This window comes from Lolium rigidum, chromosome 4 (genome assembly GCF_022539505.1).
Source record: "Lolium rigidum isolate FL_2022 chromosome 4, APGP_CSIRO_Lrig_0.1, whole genome shotgun sequence".
NCBI classification, from domain to species: domain Eukaryota; kingdom Viridiplantae; phylum Streptophyta; class Magnoliopsida; order Poales; family Poaceae; genus Lolium; species Lolium rigidum.
Genome location: NC_061511.1, coordinates 249,201,429 through 249,221,031, shown reverse-complemented (window position 1 = coordinate 249,221,031; position 19,603 = coordinate 249,201,429). Strand labels below are relative to the sequence as shown.

General features: G+C 45.6%; 2 protein-coding genes and 1 pseudogene across 2 annotated transcripts in view; 2 read left to right on the top strand and 1 right to left on the bottom strand.

Annotated features, from left to right (window-relative positions):
* LOC124707466 overlaps nucleotides 1-268 on the top strand; it is a 71,930-nt gene extending 71,662 nt beyond the window's left edge. The window contains exon 10 of the mRNA XM_047239123.1: nucleotides 57-268. The gene's annotated coding sequence lies outside the window, so the exon portion shown is untranslated. The remainder of the gene's footprint in view (nucleotides 1-56) is intronic.
* A 570-nt stretch (nucleotides 269-838) lies between these two features.
* LOC124707468 (protein NRT1/ PTR FAMILY 8.3-like) lies at nucleotides 839-11,983 on the bottom strand. Its single transcript, XM_047239125.1, has 6 exons — nucleotides 11,909-11,983; nucleotides 11,647-11,782; nucleotides 2,991-3,084; nucleotides 2,678-2,895; nucleotides 2,052-2,584; nucleotides 839-1,945 (listed from the first exon to the last, which is right to left on the bottom strand). Exons 2-6 carry the CDS (start codon nucleotides 11,725-11,727, stop codon nucleotides 1,126-1,128), a joined length of 1,746 nt encoding a protein of 581 aa, XP_047095081.1. The 5' UTR covers nucleotides 11,728-11,782; nucleotides 11,909-11,983; the 3' UTR covers nucleotides 839-1,125.
* Nucleotides 11,984-19,333: 7,350 nt separating this feature from the next.
* The window catches only part of LOC124648569, a 3,704-nt pseudogene continuing 3,434 nt past the window's right edge, over nucleotides 19,334-19,603 (top strand).

The following is a 19,603-nucleotide window of genomic DNA, read 5'->3' as shown; positions in this document are numbered from 1 at the left end:
ACAGTACAGTGACAGCCTCATCAAAGTTATGGTGCAACTGATAACTCCAACTACAGCAAGAAACAAGCATCAAAGCGGCTGATGCAGGGCCTGAAGGACGTTGTGCTCTTCTGCTGTAGTCAACCTGAAGGACGTTCCTCGGGTGATCACCAATCAGCGAAGAAGAGCCAGAGCCTGAGGACGTTATGCTCTTCTGTCTGTAATCAACCTGAGGATGTTCATAACAACTTATTCCAATGCGTCACCGAGAAAGTCGCGTGGAGATGTATCCGGGATATGGTTTGTGGTTTGTCTGAACCCTTGGAGACTTTCTTCTATTCGAAATCCAAGATGCACATCGTTCATATGAGATGTACGAGGAAGGGCAAACAACAATTTGATAATGAGGTACAACAAGCTTGTTGACTCATTGGTCTTTTCTTATATTTTTAGGGGTTAACTCCAGCTTACTTTACCGTTGTCGATACAAATTGCCTCATTTAGTATTTTCATCCGGGTTACTCCATTGGTGAAAGTTTTGTCTGTTCTTACCACATGTAGGCCGCTGGTTCTTAATTTAGGTACACGTGGCATGCCAAGTCACGGTTTATCTCCTGGTTCTTTTGCACTCAAACCGGTTCGACTCCACTGACCCTCACTAGCCTAGATAAAGCGGTCGGATTTGGTTTGGGTCAGACCAGGTCAACACAAAAGAGTCATCCCTCTTCGTCCGGCCCGTTCCATGTTAGGTGAGGTGAATCGGTTCCGGCATATAGGAAAAAAAAGAGGACAAAAATCACGATATGGCCAGCGCCGTGTGCATAAAATGACCTGGACCCACCCTTAAGAGTGTTCTCAGTATATTAGTAGGGGTAAAAAGTGGCGAAGCTTTCACTAAATGTGGTAATCCAGATGAATATCTACTAAATAGGAAGTAGGAAGCTAAAAAATAGAATTCACTTTTGTGTTCTCTCTCGCTTTTGGCTTTCACCCAGTTTTGACTTCGGTCTCCCATACATAACTTTATTGTACCCCTTATATTGTCTGAAATGGACATATTCCGATACTAGTTCGAAACCTAAGTTCAAATTCCTAGGAAAAAAGGGTACACAATAACTACCAGGATAAATACGTTCAGGATCAAACTCAGTTAGGTAGTTTGCGCCTGTACCTTGCGCTGCAATAGATGAATACAAGCAAGTTCAGGAACTGAAGCCCGGCCATGAACCAGAAGAACCGATCTAGATGCCCTTCGTTGAGGTTCTCGGGGATCCAGCCATGTTTCCCTCCTATACTTGTCGCCGAGCTGATGATCTTCAACATGATGGAGACAAGGTAGCTGCCGAGAGTGACCATGATGAGAGTGCAAGCCTGGCACATGCTTCTCATGGCGTCAGGGGACTGCTCGTATGCGAATTCGATGAAACCAACCACGCTGAACACCTTCGCCACACCGACGAAGAAGTACTGCGGTACCTGCCAGAGGATACTCATCGGAACCACCACGTTCTGGTGTGACAGTCCTCTGCTCCTCGCGACGTCGAGGCGTACCATCTCGACCGAGGCAGCTAGCACCAACGAAATCACCGCGAAGACCATACCGACACCAATGCGGTGCAGCTCCGAGAGCCCACGCTTCATGCCAGTGATCCTGCTCGCCATCGGCATCAAGAACTTGCTGTATGCTGGCGCCAGCATGAGGATGCAGACGCAGTTGACAGTCATCAGGGAGGCAGGAGGTACTGAGAAACCACCGATGCGATTGTTCATGACTGTTCCTTGTTCCACGAACAGCGGGAACGAAGCTTCTGCGGTGTTAAAGATTATGGCAGTTGCCAGGATCGGCAGCATTCTCACTAGGATCTTCAGCTCCTCCACTTGTGTCACGGTGCAAAGCCTCCAGTGGTTCAGTAGGTTGCCAGATGTTTTATCACAGGTAGTGACTGTGGCAGCTCGGTCAAGAAACCTAAGGAATGATGAATATTGTTAAAGAATACGGAATAAAAGATATTGAGAGGATGAGCCAAAGTAGTTTGACACAATGAAGAAAGGGTATGCAGAAAAAACTATACGTTAGTCCTGCTGTGTGCATCAGCTTCCTGCTGCCTTCAATGGCCGACTCCTTCCCTGGAATCTCATACAGAAGATGGCTGTCAACCGGCACATCCACATGAAGCTTCCGAATCGCCGCAATCGCTACCTGGCAAGTCCTTGTAAGCGCGCTTCCTCCGGGCTTCTGGTACCTGTAAACTCTTGTGCAAGAGAGAAATCCGGCAATGCCGACTGCCAGAAAAACTGTGGGGATCCCAAAGCCGAGTGCCCAACCGCAGTTGTCCTGGATCCACACCATGATCGTGCTGGCGAAGAAGAAGCCACCATTGACTGCAAAGTAGTACCAGTTGTAGTAGAGCTCCTTCTGGGTCTTCTCCGCAACGTTGGTGTCGTCGAACTGGTCGGCTCCGAAAGTGGGAACACAAGGCCAGATACCACCCAAACCCAGAGCAGCCATGTAAAGGCCTACCGAGGACAGAGCATCCTGAGGAGAGATCGCCACTGAACTGATACTCTCTGGAGCCTCAGCTGAGAGTGTCAGTAGAGCCATTCCCTGTCACATGCATAAATAATGTTCAGAAATTTTGGCACGAAGATGACGCGTAATCAACCGAGGATACGTAATCGTGGATCACGGATCACTTACCAAGGTGAAGATGGCGAGGGAGACTATGATTGTTCGGTGTTTTCCCCAATATGAATCTGCCAAGAATGCTCCGAGTGGAGAAGCCAGGTAGCAGGTGCCCTGCCAGGAGATGATGCGACTCGCCGCCTCGACATTGCTCTGGTGCTGCACCTTGGTCAGGTAACTCACCAGGTTCGTCCCAACCGCGTAGTACGCGAGGGCGCCGCAGAATTCACCACCTGCGTACGCAATGCGAAGAACCAGGTCGTGAGAAAACCAAGAACTGATCATGCTACATTGCAAGAGAGTTGCAGTAGCACGGCGAGTAGATTACCAAGAATGGACCAGCAGGCTCTCCATTTGCCCGAGTGCTCCCTGGACGCTGGTGCTCCCGTGAAATCAACAGATCCATCGCCGGTACACGGATCCTGCAGAGGCATCGAGACAGAGGCGACGTGCGTGGTGAGACGGTGAGATCGGCCGGTAAAAAGGAGGAAGAAAAAGCCTGAGCCGGCATCGTGTGAGGTGAGAGCTCGTGGAGTTCTCGAATGGCGCGGCTTGCGCACTTACATCGATGCAGCTTTATACTTTGTGCTACGCGCTCTGGGATGGTGCAATCACAACTCTCACATGGGCACGGCCGCCCCATATGTGCACTACTTCCTCCTTTGTGTGGATCGAGTAGAAAAATATAAACTTCCAAGATTATTCTCTTTGATCGATCAAGTGCAAAACAACAATAGTCCCTCGTCTGTAGTCAAGCCGACGCGTGGCACCAAAGAAACATCTGTTGTTCAAAAACTAAGAAAACGGGTAGAAGAAAAACAAAATAGAGTTTTTTTTTTGTCTAGTCCCTTAAAGCATCTCCAGCCGTCTCCCCGACAAGGCCCCCGGCAGCCCTGTTTTTCATCCGGACGGCGTTATTCGGCCTAGCCGCATCCCCGGTTACTTGTTTTCCCCAGGAATAAGCCTTTAACCAATCCAGAGAGCCCAAGCCATCCCCTGCTTCCCGAGGCCCGGTTGAAGACTTCAGACGAAACAAAAACACGCGAAACATCGAGTGGGTCCGCGGTCTCGGCGACAGAAAGGGTAGTTCCCTCCATTTATTTTGTTTTCCCTCCAAAATGCGCCGCATAGAACCATTTTCTCCGTCGAATTTCGCAGGAGCTACCGCCATTCCCCCATAGTTGCAGCTCCTCCTCTTCCTTTTCACCACCATGCCGCCGAAGAAGATTGTCGCCGACAGCGCGCCGAAGGCGAGGAAGCCGCGGGTGCCAAAAGAGAGGCCGCCGGGCTGGACAAACACAAGGTGGGCGGAGGATGTGGAGCGGCGGCAGAACGAAACTCGCGGCAAGGCGGAGAGGGAGAAGAAGCTCGCGGCAAAGAAGGCGGCGGTGGCGGACGAACATGCAAGGCTGGTGTCCATGAACTTTGGCCAGCCGCGCGTTGGCCAATTCCTCGGGCCATGGCCGACCCGAGGTACGATCGGCTCTCCTTCCAGCTTCTCGCCGGCCTCACCGACCATGTTCCAGGACACCTACGTCGCCGGTACGACGAGGTTTACACTGTCGCCGCCGGAGTACGACGGTGCGATGTACGAGGGTATCTTGCCTGCCCTGCGCCGTGGACCGCTCTCCTTCTCCAACCCCGGGATGCCGCCGCCGAATGACGGAGTGATGCACGAGATGATCACGTTGGGCTCCATGGCCGCCGCGTTGAGCCCGGGTTTCTTCACACAAGAGGAGGCAATGGTGACGAAAGCCATCATGTCGCGAGGTGCCGTCGACGATCAGAACGACAAGTTTGGAGATGACACCCAAGACGTCGACGAAGAAGATGAGAGGCCGATCTCGACCAGGACGTCGACGAAGAAGACGCGCCTGAACCCACGACGACGTCGAAGGGGAGGAAGGAAAGGAAGAAGAACTCGCCGCCGACGGAGCCGCGGATCAAATGGACGGGCAAAGAAGAGGAGTGCCACGCCGAAGCTTGGAAGGCCGTTTCCATGAACGGCATCACCGGCGCCAATCTAAACTACGTGACGTATTAGCAGTGGGTCAAGTTGGCGTTCGACGAACGCAAAATCGTCAATCCCTACTTCAACAAGACGGTGATGATACGCGGCGACAAGGCAATGGGCACCCATTGGGGGATCATGCAGGCGGCGTGCAGCAAGTGGCACGTCATACAGGAGGAGATAGAAACTCGCCCGGTGAGCGGTGCCGACTTTGAGGCCAAGGTATGCTCACTCGCCCTGTCTCATACGTCGACCCAAGATCGTCGAGGTTTCAATTTGATTCGCCAGCCTATATTTGCAGATGCGGCGGGCGTTCGACATGTACATCGACGACACCGACGGCCAGACGTTCAAGTACCTCACGTGTTCGCACGCATCGAGGGGTGCGAGTAGTGGAAGGAGGTACGCCGGAACCTCGCGAAGAACAAGGACGAGCAGTACAACCCCGACGATCCAGCCCCTGCCGCATCGGCGGGCCGCCCCGAGCTTGGCCAGAGAAGTTGAAAGAACTGAAGAAGGCGGGCTATCCAGCCGAAAGGTTGCAGGCGTCCTTCGAGAAGTGCTAGGCTGACGAAAGGGCGCACGCCGCCGGGAGGGATGACAAGTACGATGTGCGGTAGAAGGAGATGCTCGCCAACCAGGGCGTCCGGATAGCCTTGCTGAAGGCAACCTCCGCGTCGAAGAAGAGGAACACCGACCTGGAGTTCCTGATCGGCGGGAATGACGACAAGATGGACGAGGAGACAAGCGCTTGGTACGACGCCCATCGCCAAGACAACCTCCGACCTCCGTCGGCTGCTTCGTCCTCCCCTTCGACGTCCACTCCCGTCGCTGCGACACCGGCGGCTGAGGATGCATCGCCGCTCGATGACGCGCCAGACAAGGCTCAGGAAGGGTCCACCGATGAGCCTGTTATCGTCTAGTTTATGTTTCGATCGCCGGAATGTGGCTGGTCCGATCGCCGAATTTTGGCGAAGCTTTTGTGTAGCGGGAAGACAATTTTTCAAACTATCGCCGCTGATGGGCGAATGCCGGGGTGCGACTGGAAAAATGTTTCCCTCCACGCTATTTTTTCATCCAATCTGTCGTTTGTTAAGTTCGAATTTTCGCCCGGGAGCCTCAAACAGCTGGAGACGCTCTTATTTTGTCAGTTCTAAAACACCTTGGCATTTACATGTCTATAGTTTGGTGTTTATTATCGGGTACTTTCAGAAAAGTACAAGATTGCGTCACTGAGAAAGAGTTTGAAGACCTTCAAGATTTGCTCCTTTTTTTAGATTTTATTTTGTACGGAGTACTATTTTTTATTTTGTAGTCCTCAGTGACGGCTGGAGCTGATTTTTTTAACTCTTTATAAGAAATAGTATATGGAAGAAAGAGTAATAGTTAAAATCAGCTTGTGTATCTCTACCATGTACTATTTCTTATAAATATACACTTTTCCTAATAGACAGCTAGCTGTTTTGCAATTGGCAAACAGTCACTTTTTTCATGGTCTGATGTCTTCACGAATCTCCGCGCAACTCTGTCTCGCTTGTATGTTTTCTGTCGAGGCCTCGTCCGTTAAGTGTAGAGTTTGCTTTCTAGTCTTAAAAAAAATCATCACTTTTCCTAATAGACAGCTAGCTGTTTTGCAATTGGCAAACAGTCACTTTTTTCATGGTCTGATGTCTTCACGAATCTCCGCGCAACTCTGTCTCGCTTGTATGTTTTCTGTCGAGGCCTCGTCCGTTAAGTGTAGAGTTTGCTTTCTAGTCTTAAAAAAAATCATTTATCTGTCCGAACTCCGAAGGCACCCACTGATCTGTCTCGTGTTGGTCTTGTGAGGAGGCGGAAGCATGGCGGAGAACGCTGCGGCGACGCCGCAAACTGCTTGGCCGGCGTCGGAGGGGGCGGTTTCTGCAGCGACGCCGCATCCTGTTCGGCCATTGTCGGAGCGGGCTGTATTGCTCGAGTCGGGGAGAGCGCCGACGCGGAGTGGCGACGCCACAGCTTGCTCTGGCGGCGATGGGGAGAGTTGCTGCTCACACCCTTCTCCTTCAAACGGGGAAGAGGTCGGCAATTCACTCGAACGGAAGGCATGTGCTCCGCTGGCGAGATGGATATTCTCCTGTCCTCCTTTCTTCTTATCTTCTCTGATCTTTTATTATGTCTGTTGTCGGAGGTCGCGCGAGATTTTGCCTTTTTTGTGTCTATTTTTCACCGTTTGTGATTGTTTGGGGCTGCATCAGATGATGTTGATGCTTCGTATGTGGAGGTAGAGATGAGTATGTTGTTGTACTGCTCGAATTTTTGGTCGTTAGCTAGCCAGATGTTAGGGTTGATTGCTGATTTGTATATGTATCTTTAGCTAGCAGGACCAGATCTTCCTGCAGCGGCCAGCCATGGCCGATCCAGCTTCTCCACCCTCTTCAAGCCTAGTCTGCTTGATTCATATTTTTTCTCCGACCATCTCATGTAAATGTTCATGCGTCGTGTAGTTCGGTTGATTGTGTAGATGTCCTAATCGATTTTGTGCTCACGTCTGACGTTTACGGCTTGCAATTTCACATCTAACGTTGTGGTCTGCAATTTTCTTTCCATTCTTGTCACTGCTCACAGATTGTCATGTGTATAGGAAGTGATAGTACTACTGCACAACACGAGACGAGAGAGATATAAAACCACAGGCATGTATGATCAGTAGATGATACAGTGACAAGATGTATGGATAGCTGCTACATGTATGATCCTTTGTAAACCGCTTGTGTCCAGTATTGTTTCTTAGATCCAAATATATTTTAGTTGTGTAACCTCCAGTAGAGAATTGAACATTTTGTTTTTTCTACAGCAGCAATACTATTGTTGCTTCTGTTCCAGTATTCGATGTGTGAGAGTTTTAAAAATAGGCTCTGTAAGTTTAAATCATCTGTAGTTGTGCAATGTTTTTCAGAGTTTTGGGCTTGTAACCTGGTTTTGGTTTCAACCAGAGCAGATGGAGTGTTGATTCTTAACGAATGACAGACTTTTGTACTACTTTCTCCAGAAAATTAAAATTTGAAAATAGAATAATTTCTTTGTTCTGTTTTAGGTGGAACACAGAATCCATGTGGAGAGCCAAGGGTGTCAGAAATGCCTTGGATCAATTAAGAGGGTTGGATTTATTTCCTAGAAGCTTGGTGGTAGTAGAAACTAGGTGATATCTTTTTGGTTTGGAGTTGGTCACAAGTTTATTGTGTACTGGATTAGGATGTTGTGTGTAAGTAGATTAGGTGCTCCTAATACCGGTACGTTTGACAAGTTCTGATACCTGTGTTGCAGCCCATATATTGTTGCTTTATCCACTGACTGTCCAAGTATTAGGTACAGTAGCTTCTATTTCTTACTCAACTTTCTTCAGTCTTCAATATTTTATACCATATGTCTTTATTCCTCCTAATTTTCTTCTCCCAGTCTTATCTCAGGTTTATCTTTCTTTCAGTATTTCAGTTTCACTATTATTTCGTTTATTCTACTGTCTCTCAGTATTTCAGTTTGCTTTGAAAACTGTCCCCCATTTTCCTGTCTATAATTCCTTCAGCCATCATTTTCAAAACAATTATTTCTCCTTTTCTTTCTTCTTTTATTCCTTGTTAAATTATATTTGTTCATTTCCTCCTTTTTTAGTTTCTCATTTACTCAGCATCTTGTTTTCATTTCCTCAGCTTTTCAACATCTTGACCCATCTTATTAGCTCAGTTTTTCATTGTTCAATAATTTTACTTTGTTGTCGGTGATGGTTCAGTTTTGTCATCCTTTATTATTCAATCTCTGTGTTTATCTTATTCCCTTTGTCTTCATTCCTCAAATTATGTCATCATTTTCTCCTTTTTAGTATTTCAGTCGTTCGTCTTTCAGTCTGAGTTTCAGTTTCCAACGATTTCATTGTTCTTCTTCAGTTCTTGCCTCAGTTTAGGAAATATTTCCTCAGTGTTACTTTTTTAGTTTATCTCATATTTTCTGTAATATTTGCTCAGTATTCTTAAATAATACTTGTTGAATGCTTCTTCATTCCACTTCTCTCCGTTTCAGTTTTTCAGTTCTTAGTTTTGAAAATTATTTCCTTGATCGCATGCAGTCTTTCAGTCTTCTTCATTTTGTCTTTTAGTTTTCTTCGCTATGTTCCTTATTTCCTCAGCTAGGTTATTTAGTTTTGCGTGCCTTTCATTTTCATTGTGTCGCTTAAGTTTTCAGTTACGTCAAGTATGAGTGGCTTCAGTTCTGTTTACTTTTGATTAGATTCAGTTCTGTACAGTCAATTCGTGAACTGAATAACCATAATTAATGTATAGCCATAGGGATTTACACTTCCTAAAACCCAGGTAGTAGTGATCCGCACTGGCGGTCGTAATAATGAAAAATCTTACCACTGTACGTCTTATAAGTAGCCACTCCTTCATCTGGGTAGTGCTCAGTTAGAAATTTTTGTAGCAAATCTTTAAGATTTGTTTCCGGCTTTCTTGTGGTCAGGCACAAACCTGTAAGGGAACACAGATGAATAAATCTTGAGAAGCAACTTGGCCCGCAACGGAAATTTGTAGCAACTCCCAAACCCGTGGTCACTACCAAATCTGGTAAGTGTTACTTGGTTCATCAATTTTTAGTTTACTTTTTCTAGTAGACTTTGTCATGTAGGTTTTATTTTACACAACCACTTTGTGTTCTTAGATTTCCCTCTCTTTAAATTTCTCTCTTGTTTCTTCTGTCCTCATTGTTATTAGTAGTGGCATTGATCACCGTATGTTTGATGTCCATATAGTGGGAATTTCTCACCATTTTGTACATAGACATCTACCATTACTGCCACGTGTAGTCCACTTATGTTCTGTTTCTCTCCCTGTATATGTTCTCTGTTGTTCAAGGCTGAATGTTGTATTTGGTAGGTCACTCCTTCCACCGAGAATATGACACAATTTGCAAAATTGTACATGACAAAGCACATTATCTAGTGACCTCCAAAACATCAGTTTGTCCCATTCCTAAACTTCATGATTCATATGGTAGTATGGTACAACACGAAACAGCTTCATGCACCAATGTATTAAATGCTAGTTAGCTTGGTTTCTTCATATTATATTTTCTGAACTTTACTTTTACTATCTGTATTAGTATCAAATAGTGGGCTTTGTTCTTGTTTTAGTTCAGTATTTGCACTTATTTTTTGTTGATTGCTGGGATAGTTTACATGTAGTGTGTTCCAGGAAAGTACAGCTAAACAAGAGTATAGAAAAGGAGGTCTTAATACAGGTGTCTAACTCCAGCCCTCATCTCAGTTTTGCATCTGCTAGTCGTTTTGAATTTGACAGAACAAAATTCATGTTTAGGCATCACAGGGAATTCAGGAGCATATCTTGAACCACAGAGAATCTCCAAATTGAAGTAGATTTTCTTCCAGAACCTGTTTGTCCTTCTCCTTTGGTGCTTAAAGTCCTAGATCTGATTCTTCCCCGTCTTTTCCCTCCATTTTTGTTGTTGTTGTGGGAGTTCTCCATCCTGATCTTCCAGAAAGAAAACAACCTGGTGGCAGTTTTCGCATGGAAGGGGTGGTTGAGCTCGGTGTTATGGGCTTACAGGTGTTCCATGTTCCAGTTTTGTGGGTCATGCATGTTCTGGGCATCAGGATTCAGGACATATGACTTGGGCTTACACCGCTGTAACTCAATGTGGGCTGAGAGAGTGAACCATTGTAACTTAACGTGGGTTGAGACTTGAGACAGTGAGCCATTGTAACTCAACGTGGACTCAAAAGTGAGAATCGCAAACTGATCTATACTAAAGAAAATCTGTATGTTTTCTGCCACTGAAAACAGACACTTTTTTGGTTAATTGCATTATTTTAAATGGATTTTTTAGTAGTACAGTTGTCACATTCTGATTGGTTCTGGAAAAGTGCCTGTTACTGAATTGTAAAACAGACGGCTGTTGTATAGTCATTCCCTAAATATATGGTATTGATTGTAAAAAAAATATGATACTAACTACACCTTTGTAAAAATCGGTCCACGCCTGGAAAAGCCCTGTGCGAAAAAGTTAAGCCCGAGCGTAGCTTGACTGTCGGGCCTATAAATCTGACCTAAACCAAGCCCGAATAAGCAAAAGTCTGGCCCAGCCCAGCCCGATTCTTACCTAAATTGCGTGGTATGTGAGCCTGGCCCGGACCCAAGATTTTTGGGCTGGGCTAGGTTGTGTCGTCTGGGCCAGGATGCCCATGGCGAAGTGTAGTATGGACTATGTCACTGTCTACAAATATGGTAAAATAATCGCAAAAAATCAAACTATAAATTCAAATCCGGGCAACAAATTGTAATGGCAAGTATCTCTTTTTTACAAAGTATAGTGATAACCTTTTCAATCACATTTTCTACAAGGATTATTTATCTTTGTAGTTAGTAAATACCATACTCCGTCCCATGAAACATGTCGAATATAGATTCGGACGTATCTAGACACTATTTAGTGCCTAGATACATTTAAATTTAGACAAATTTCCGAATGCTCTTATGGAATGGAGGGAGTAATAAACATGTTTGTCCTGATAACAATGAATGCTAATGTTGGATTGACATGAAAAAATAGTTTAAAACATACGAGATATTAGAGTTACTATTTCCAAAATGAGAGAAGGAGGGAAGGCAGGCTAGAACAAACTGCTCAAAACGCCGAAAAAGTCACTGAGATCAAAAAGAAATACGAGAGTGAAAGAAAAGAAAAAAATCTCTCTATCTTGTTCCGCGGACTGGGCGTAATAATCGAAGTGGCATATAGGAGACTACTCCAACTCAAAAACTCCATCTGAGCGGAGGAAGAATTATATCTGACAGGCGTATTGCTACGGAAACCTCCGGCAAAAAACTTCAAGTCACATATTACCCAGCCAGAACACGACTCTCAAGCAATGATAACATAGGCTCGGAGCCGTCCATGTCTGCAAAGATATTCAGAAGTAGAAACTGACCGGCGACGATGGTATGCCATGGAGAGGAAGAAGAGGAAGCAGCAGCCTGTCCTTCTCTGCCTCTGTGACGAAGCTATCCATTCTTCTGTTCTGCTTTGCTCTACTCGCCCACGGCGACGGATGCTGGGATTGCTGGCTGGTTTTATAGACCAAAAATGTAAGATTAGGGAAAGGTGGTAACGTAGGAAGCACCAGCAAAGTAGGTTTTCAGTTCCCACTAAGAAAGGAGGACTAAATGATGAATTGATCAAAGAAGCTGCACAAGTTCACATCCACGAAAGGGCTGTCATAAACTTGTCCTTCCTCGAACAGTACTCATCAAGGAGCGAGTAACGACGTTGTGATTCGGGACCAGTAACTGCATTAACTGCATGCCAGGCAAGATCGAGAAAAACTGTCCCTCAAAGAAACAAGTAACTAATACTACCAGAGAAGACACGAGCTTTCCCCTGATCTTCTTTTGAATGATTCCTGCGAGGAGGATAGAGCTATATCTGTCAAGCTCACGTTGAGAATGAGGCTAACTGTTTGCTGAACGCAGATCATTACAGCCCAGAAAGAGATCGAATCCCCAGCAATTCCAAAAAAAAAAAATCATCGAAATGCGGGGCCACATATTTCCATTTCAGATGCAGGAAGTAGTTGGAGAAGTAGCAGCATTGGCTCATGCTGGCAGGAGGGGGGTGCTCTTATTTAATTTCTGGGGTAGCCAGTTGTTTGTGTGTGTGTCGGGTGGGGGGTGTGGGGGGGGGGGGGGGGACAATTTTGATTTTTGAAGACGCAGTATTAAGTAGCGAATGGTAGGGGGGACAATTTTGAAGACGCACTATTAATTAGCAAACGTTTGGTACATGAAGATATTTATACCTCTTTTCACATCCGAAAATATGAAATTATGATTCATGGGTGACATTAATATCACTAGAAAATAAATCTCGTGTTACGCAAACAAGATCCATGGGAGTAAAAGTAATCTAAAATTGTTGGTTTGTTTCAGATAACGATCGATCTCAAAGTCGCGATGGCATTTATCAAATACCACGATCGGAGTAATAGCACGATCGATGTGTTCCACGAGTGTCGGGGTGGATGGCTGACTATTTATAACGGTGGTGCCTACATCGTGTTGCCTTCTTGTGAACATTTTTGTCGGTGTACCGCTAACATAACCTTCTTTTTTCCAAACTGGTCATTATCTGTTTGGTTGGCCAGTAGATTTGAAGGAGCTTCCACTGGTATGCCACATTGTCATGTTGTTCTTCTAGGGTGGATATGGAACAACACAAGATGAGACTCATCTGATTACAAATTATTATCCTTTTATCCATGCTTTTGAAAATGTGAATTTATGATTCTTCACATTTTTAACTTGTGATGTTTACGGTCCCATGTGAATACCTTCTTGATATTGTTAATTATTAGGTAGTCCGGTAACAACAATAAAGTGAGTAAGAATGGCAATGGGTACGGTATGAACAGGGTAGAGCAATACCGTACCCATACACATGTAGTCACTTGGACCCATATCCATACCCACGGGTACAAAAAACTTTACCCATACTCATACATGGCGGGTACCCATACCCATTGGGTACCTGGTGGGTAGGTCAAATTGTATAGAAGTCACTCACAATTTTACGTTTATCGATAACAAATTTGATTAAAAAAATAATTATCTCAACTCAATAGTAGGTAGTTGAGTACATAACAATGAACAAAATATAAAAATCACATTCTCATATTCTAACTCATAAATCAAAAAAAGTAGAGTGTCACGTAAGAAATTGACAATAAATGGCAGGGTATGGGTATACCCATGAGTACGAGGCGATGCCCGTGCCCTATCCATGACTTAACGGGTAGGGTAAGTGTACCCATACCCTGCCCATGCGGGTGCGGTACCAGGGGATACCCGTACCTGTGGGTAAAATTGTCATTCTTAAAAGCGAGAGTTACTAACAACCAACCTTTGTATAGGGCGGAAATTCCAGACTATCCTGAAAATTATCGGCAAAAGAGACGAATAAAGGAGTGGGTGCCCATCCCGCCGGTGCCGCATTTCTGGCCCTTGGTGGGAAGCAAAGATTGAGTGCTGGCACGCCATCCTCCCTTGAAATCTCCTCCACGACCCTGACTTCGTCGTCGACTCCCCCATGTGGGACAACTACCACCACTGCCATGTAGTGCTCGACAAGCGGCAGGAGGCGGGGTTCCTCGGCGACAATGACTTCAACTTCGGCCGGCCTCCACGGCCGCGGGGGGAGTTGACGCGGTGGCCGCGTACGACGCCACCCACGTCGCCACCTCCATCGCCTCCGCCGTGGGACGACTCGGAGGACTACGTCGGCAACGTCTTCCACACGAATCCCGAACTGTTCTGAAAACTGCTGAAACAAAGGGTTGAACAAAACAAGAAGTCCGGGAAAAAAAGAGGCTTTTTACGCCGTCCAATCAGCAGATTTGATAGTCCAGTTTAATCAATACTAGTCGTTTCGAATAGTATTTTTCACCCAAGGGCGAATTTGGCAGGCACATGTCTAATAAATAAAACTTCCTTTGCTTACTATTTCTTATAATAGATTTATTTTTATGAAATCTCATAATACCTTCTTTATTTTATTCCTTTAATTAACAAACAATCCGTGCATGTGGCTAGAAAATTTGGATCTCATTACGGTTCATATAGAGAAAAAAAAACTTATATCGCCAACAGGAGAGGAAAAAGTATAAATAGAGTGCCCAAATCTCGACCAAGAACTTGGTCAATTTTTTTAAAAAAATTGTTCATTTGTGTCTAAACAATGGTAATTATTTTTGCACGTACTGCTTGCTTTCAGAGAAATGTTTGTTGCACGGATAGATTCGGTGGTGTTGGTGTCGAGTGATAGTCTCACTGTCTCAGATTTAGCAAAACAAAGTACGTTTTCAGTTCTCACTCAGAAAGGAGGACTAAATGATGAATGGATCAAAGAAACTGCACAAGTTCACATCCACGAAAGGTGGTCATAATCTTGTCCTTTCTCGAACAGCAGTCATCAAAGGAGCGAGTTGAGATTCAGGCAAAAACATAAGAAGTAGCTGAAAACTGTCCCTTAAAGGAACAAGTGCCGGAGAAGACATGAGCTTTTTCCGTTGATCTTCTTTTGATAAAACGAGATCATCTAAATGATTCCTGCCACGAGGAAACGTAGAGCCGAGGACTAGATCGAGCTGCCAGCAATTTCAAAATGTAATCAAAATGCGGGGTCATATGTTTCCTTCTCTGATGCAGAAGTTGTTGGCCAAGTAGCATTGGCTCATGCTGAGGGTATCTCCAGCTGGCCGAGCGTATCTGAATCGGTCTGCTGAGCACGCTCTAATGAGCCGATCTAAACGAATCGACTCGTCTGCTTCAATCTATCTGTTCATTAAATTTAGGGAATCGATGCTGCGCTGCATCGGCGTGGATACCAAACGTGTCCTCCCATGTCCACCCGCGTGTAGCTAGGGCCCGCATGGAAGCAACCCAATGGCCTAGTACCTCTCGCCATCAATGAAAGTAGGCTCAATGGAAGTAGGTTGACTCCTGCTCTGGTCGCGCTGCCCGACGCATACGCTTCTGCTTTGGCCACGCCGCCTACCGTCAATCAATGCCAGCGTTTCGTTCTACGCGTTGGCATCCAATGCGCTGGCCCTTTATAAGCAGCCCAGCGACGGCCATTTTCTTCCATAATCTTTCTTTTTTCCATTCCCCACCACCACCAGCACATGCATCACCACAGCAATGGCTAGCGGCATAGGCTCGAGGGGAGGACGCCTAGGACGTCCTCCGGGCGGTGGCCGTGGTCGAGGCCGCAGCCGAGACCGATGAGAAAGGAGTAGCGGATGAGGCCAGAGTCAGCCACCAGCGTCGCCATCGCCACCATCGTCGCCATCGACCTCTCCGGCTTCGAGTTTGGCGTGACCATCCACCAGGGCATGAGCTGGGACAGGCAGCACCTGCCCCCGAGGTTCGCCTCGATCGTCGATGGGCAAGAGCCCCACCATGTCCTCCTACGCGTGTCTGGCGGTGTGACCGGCCTGTGGCCGGCGGAGGTGATGTTTGACGGCGAGGGGAAGATGTTCCTCCATAATGGCAGGAGGCGCTTCGCCCGCTCGCACTCCATCGACATTGGGAACTTCATCGTCTTCAAGTACAACGGCCACAACGACTTCAGCGTCAAGGCCTTCGACGAGACCATGTGCCGCCGCCACTACCACTCCGACGCGAAGGACTAGGGCAATCTATTTACTCTTAGTTGTAACACGTTTTATGACATGATACGAAGTCAAAATAGCCTCCCCCACCATTCTTTGGATAAACCTGTTGTATCTAACTTGAACTCATTAGATTGTGGAGAATTGGCAGGCATCCTCTCATGGATTGTGGGGAGTACGGTTATTTCCATTCCGCAATACCATTAAATTGTGGGGAACTGGGAGGCGTCCACTCATGGGTTATACCATGTTCCACACAGAATAACTTGAACTCATTAGAAATGCACACTATATCACGATCGGGCCGAAACTTTTTTTATCTTTCTTTCAAGTTGATTCTCAACTTCAGTCTTATAGATTTTAAGAAACCAAGACCCTCATCTTTAGTTTTCAGGAGATACACATAATAGTACCTAGTCGAATCATCAATTAAAGTCATGAGATATTTCTTTCCACATGTTGGCAACTCACCATTCATCTCATGTAGATTTTAATGTATGATCTCTAGTGGTGCCAAATTTCTTTCCTTCGTAGGTTTCTGAGGCTTGCGAGGCTGCATTGCTTGCACACATGCATGACACTTCGAGCATTTGATAAAGGTGAACTTTGAATTAAACTCATATCAACAAATTACGTCATACAATCAAAGTTAGCATGACAAAATCGTGAACGCTAAACATTAGTCTCACTAACACTAGTGCTTACATGGTTCACAACATTATCATAGAAGTCTTGCAAAGAGAAGTGACACATTCCTTCACATTCATAATCCTTTCCAACAAAAGTTTCATACTTAAACACCAAATTAAACTCATGTTTCAGTAGACGGGAGTTACTAACGAGATTCTTCTTGATAGAAGGGACATGCAAAACGTTCTTCAGTTGCACGATCTTCTCGAAGTAAAATTCAGATCTACCATGCCAACACCAAGAATAGTAGCATGTAACCCATTCCCCATCACGACAGAGGAACCTCAGGCATGATAGGTAAACATAGAGATGTCAGCACACACATGAACACTAGCACCTGTATCAACCGACCATTTTGTGGGCCAAAATACCAAAAAAATAGTAGGTATTAAATTATCGTACCATGAAGTTCCTCCCTCAGTGTTGCCAGCGATCATATTGATAAAATTTGAGTTCTGTCTAGCCCGACATTTATTCCTCTTGCATTGTGGACAACGATGATCCCAATGGCCCATCTCGCCACACACCCAACAAAGATCTTTTTTCTGTGTTTTTCCCTTCTTCTTGAAGTTGGTGGTCGGGGAGCCTCTCTTATTCTTTCGCTTGGACCTGTGGGCATTTTTCTGCACCATATTGGCAGCAGAACGTCCATCGGTTCCACTAGTGTGTTTGTATTTTTCCCTCGTCTTCTCCTCAACATCCAAAGAGTCAATGATATTCTCAACAGAGAACTCATGCCTCTGATGTTTCAGAGAAGTGGAAAAGTTCCTCCATGAAGGGGGAAGCTTAGCGATCATGCATCCTGCGACAAATTTGTCCGGTAGCACACACTTGTTGAGCTCGAATTCCTTTGCCATGTTATGTATGCCATGAGCATGTTACAATACATATCAATTCTCTCAACCATTCAGTATTCATTGAATTGCTCCATAGCATACAGTTCACCTCCGGCATCGGCAACACCGAATTTAGTGTGCAGTGCATCTCACAGTTCCTTTCCATCTCGGAGTGCAGATAAACATCAACCAACTTGTGTCCAAGCAGACTTAGGACACCTTCCACAAAGAGCACAGTGGCATCCTTGGACGCTTTATCCTCATCGAGATAAAGTGGACGTCTAGGAGTACCAGCCGAAACCCAGTGCATTGCCATAGTAGTGAACCACAAGATGGTCTTAGTCTGCCATCTTTTAAAATGAAAACACGTAAACGGCTAGGTTTGAGCGCAACAGCAAACAAGATGGTGAAAATTGCCTAAGCATATAAGGTGTTTGGATTGGTAGATTATTAGGCAATTTTTGAATGAATTTAATAATCGAAAGCAACATCAGAGATGAACTAGCATACTTAACCATACACATCAGACTAAGCAATAGATCTAAATATGGAACAAGTAGTAGCAGAATGCCTGATATGAGGAGCATGTACATCGCGACCGAGAAGATCGCTCTAGCAGCAGGATCACCATGTATGTTGTTGATGTCCTCCATGATGTAGTCGGAGATGCCGGATCTATCAAGGAAGTAGACGAACCAACACAAAAGATCACAATAAGAAGTGAGAAGTCGCGCCGAGATGCTCCCCAAAAATCTTATCGCCTACCTCTCGGTACAGGATCTCGATAGACATGATTTCGCAGGCCTCCTCTCTCAAATGGACGTGCATGCAGTTATTAGGATGGGGAAGACTATAGGACGGCGCATCAAAAGAAACTGTATTGGAGAGAGAGAGAGACAAAAGCGAGTGGAAAACTCTAGATGTGTTTCTATCTCTCGTCTCTAGTATAGCTTGGGACAGAAGCACCAAAAGAACAACCACGCGTAGGAAGGCAAGGACACACGGCGAGCATGCATAATGCACGTTGACAGGTAGGTACCCCACTCAGTTGGTGCACCAAGCAAAAAAAAATTAGGTTTTCACCAAACCGGTTTTGAACTCGAGTGACGGAATGCGACGCACATGCGTGCGATGCATGGCGGGGCGGACGACGGAGGAGGGGGATGAATGTGTGAGAAATCCTTCTCTTCTCACTCACTTGCAAGAACTAGAACAATAAACCTTATAAACCATTCCGACTCCCTGCCAACTAGCAATGTAGAACTAAAATTTAATCCCCAAAGTTATCCAAGCTACCACCATGGTGGACCTTGAGATTTCACAAAACTGTAGGCTAGATGGAATGGCATTATGGGCCTTGAGATTTCAGAAATTGTAAGATAGATGGACTGGTTCGCTGGGCTGCACCCATCTACATTTAGTACAAAGACACATAGAAATGAATGAGATGAAGCCAAGAAGCTAGAAGCACACTACTACCAACAACCAAATAAACGTACCATAAAAAAGTACCAAACTTCACTTCCTCTAGATGTTCACTTATATTGGCTAATAATTTTCTATATTTCAAATTATATATCAATGCAAGTGTAGCTACAACTTAAAGAAAACAACAACATTTGCGATTTTCTATAATGATTGGGTTTTCCAGTTAACTATTGATCTACCATATGAAATCTAATATTTTAATGTATAACAAACGTGCCAAAGCTAAACAAACAACATTTATGAAATGTTGTAGTCTAAATATACAGGTCACTCTGGCCAATCACAACATTTAGCAGCAGTGGCGGAGCCAGGAATTGAACTGAGGGGGGTCGAAACCAAGCTCTAAATTTTTTTTGACAGAAAAGAGCAAATGTATTCAATAAAAGAGGTCCAAACAGTTTCAATTTGCATATTTCATCAAGTACAACAACAAAATGATGGCGGCGGGGAAAGGCGGCGGCGGGCCGACGGGGAAAGGCGGCGGTGGGCCGGTGGGGAAAGGCGGCGGCCGCCGGAACATCGACGACTGCACCGACCTCCTCGACCTGGTCAGGGACACCGAGGCCTTGGCTAAAGCAGAGAAGGAAGCAGAGTAGAAGCGGGCGGCCCATGCGGCGGTCGACGCGGGCGGCCCATGCGGTGGTCGACGCCGAGATGGAACAACGCATGGTGGCGGCCGCCGCAGCTGCAGAGGACTCCGACTCCGA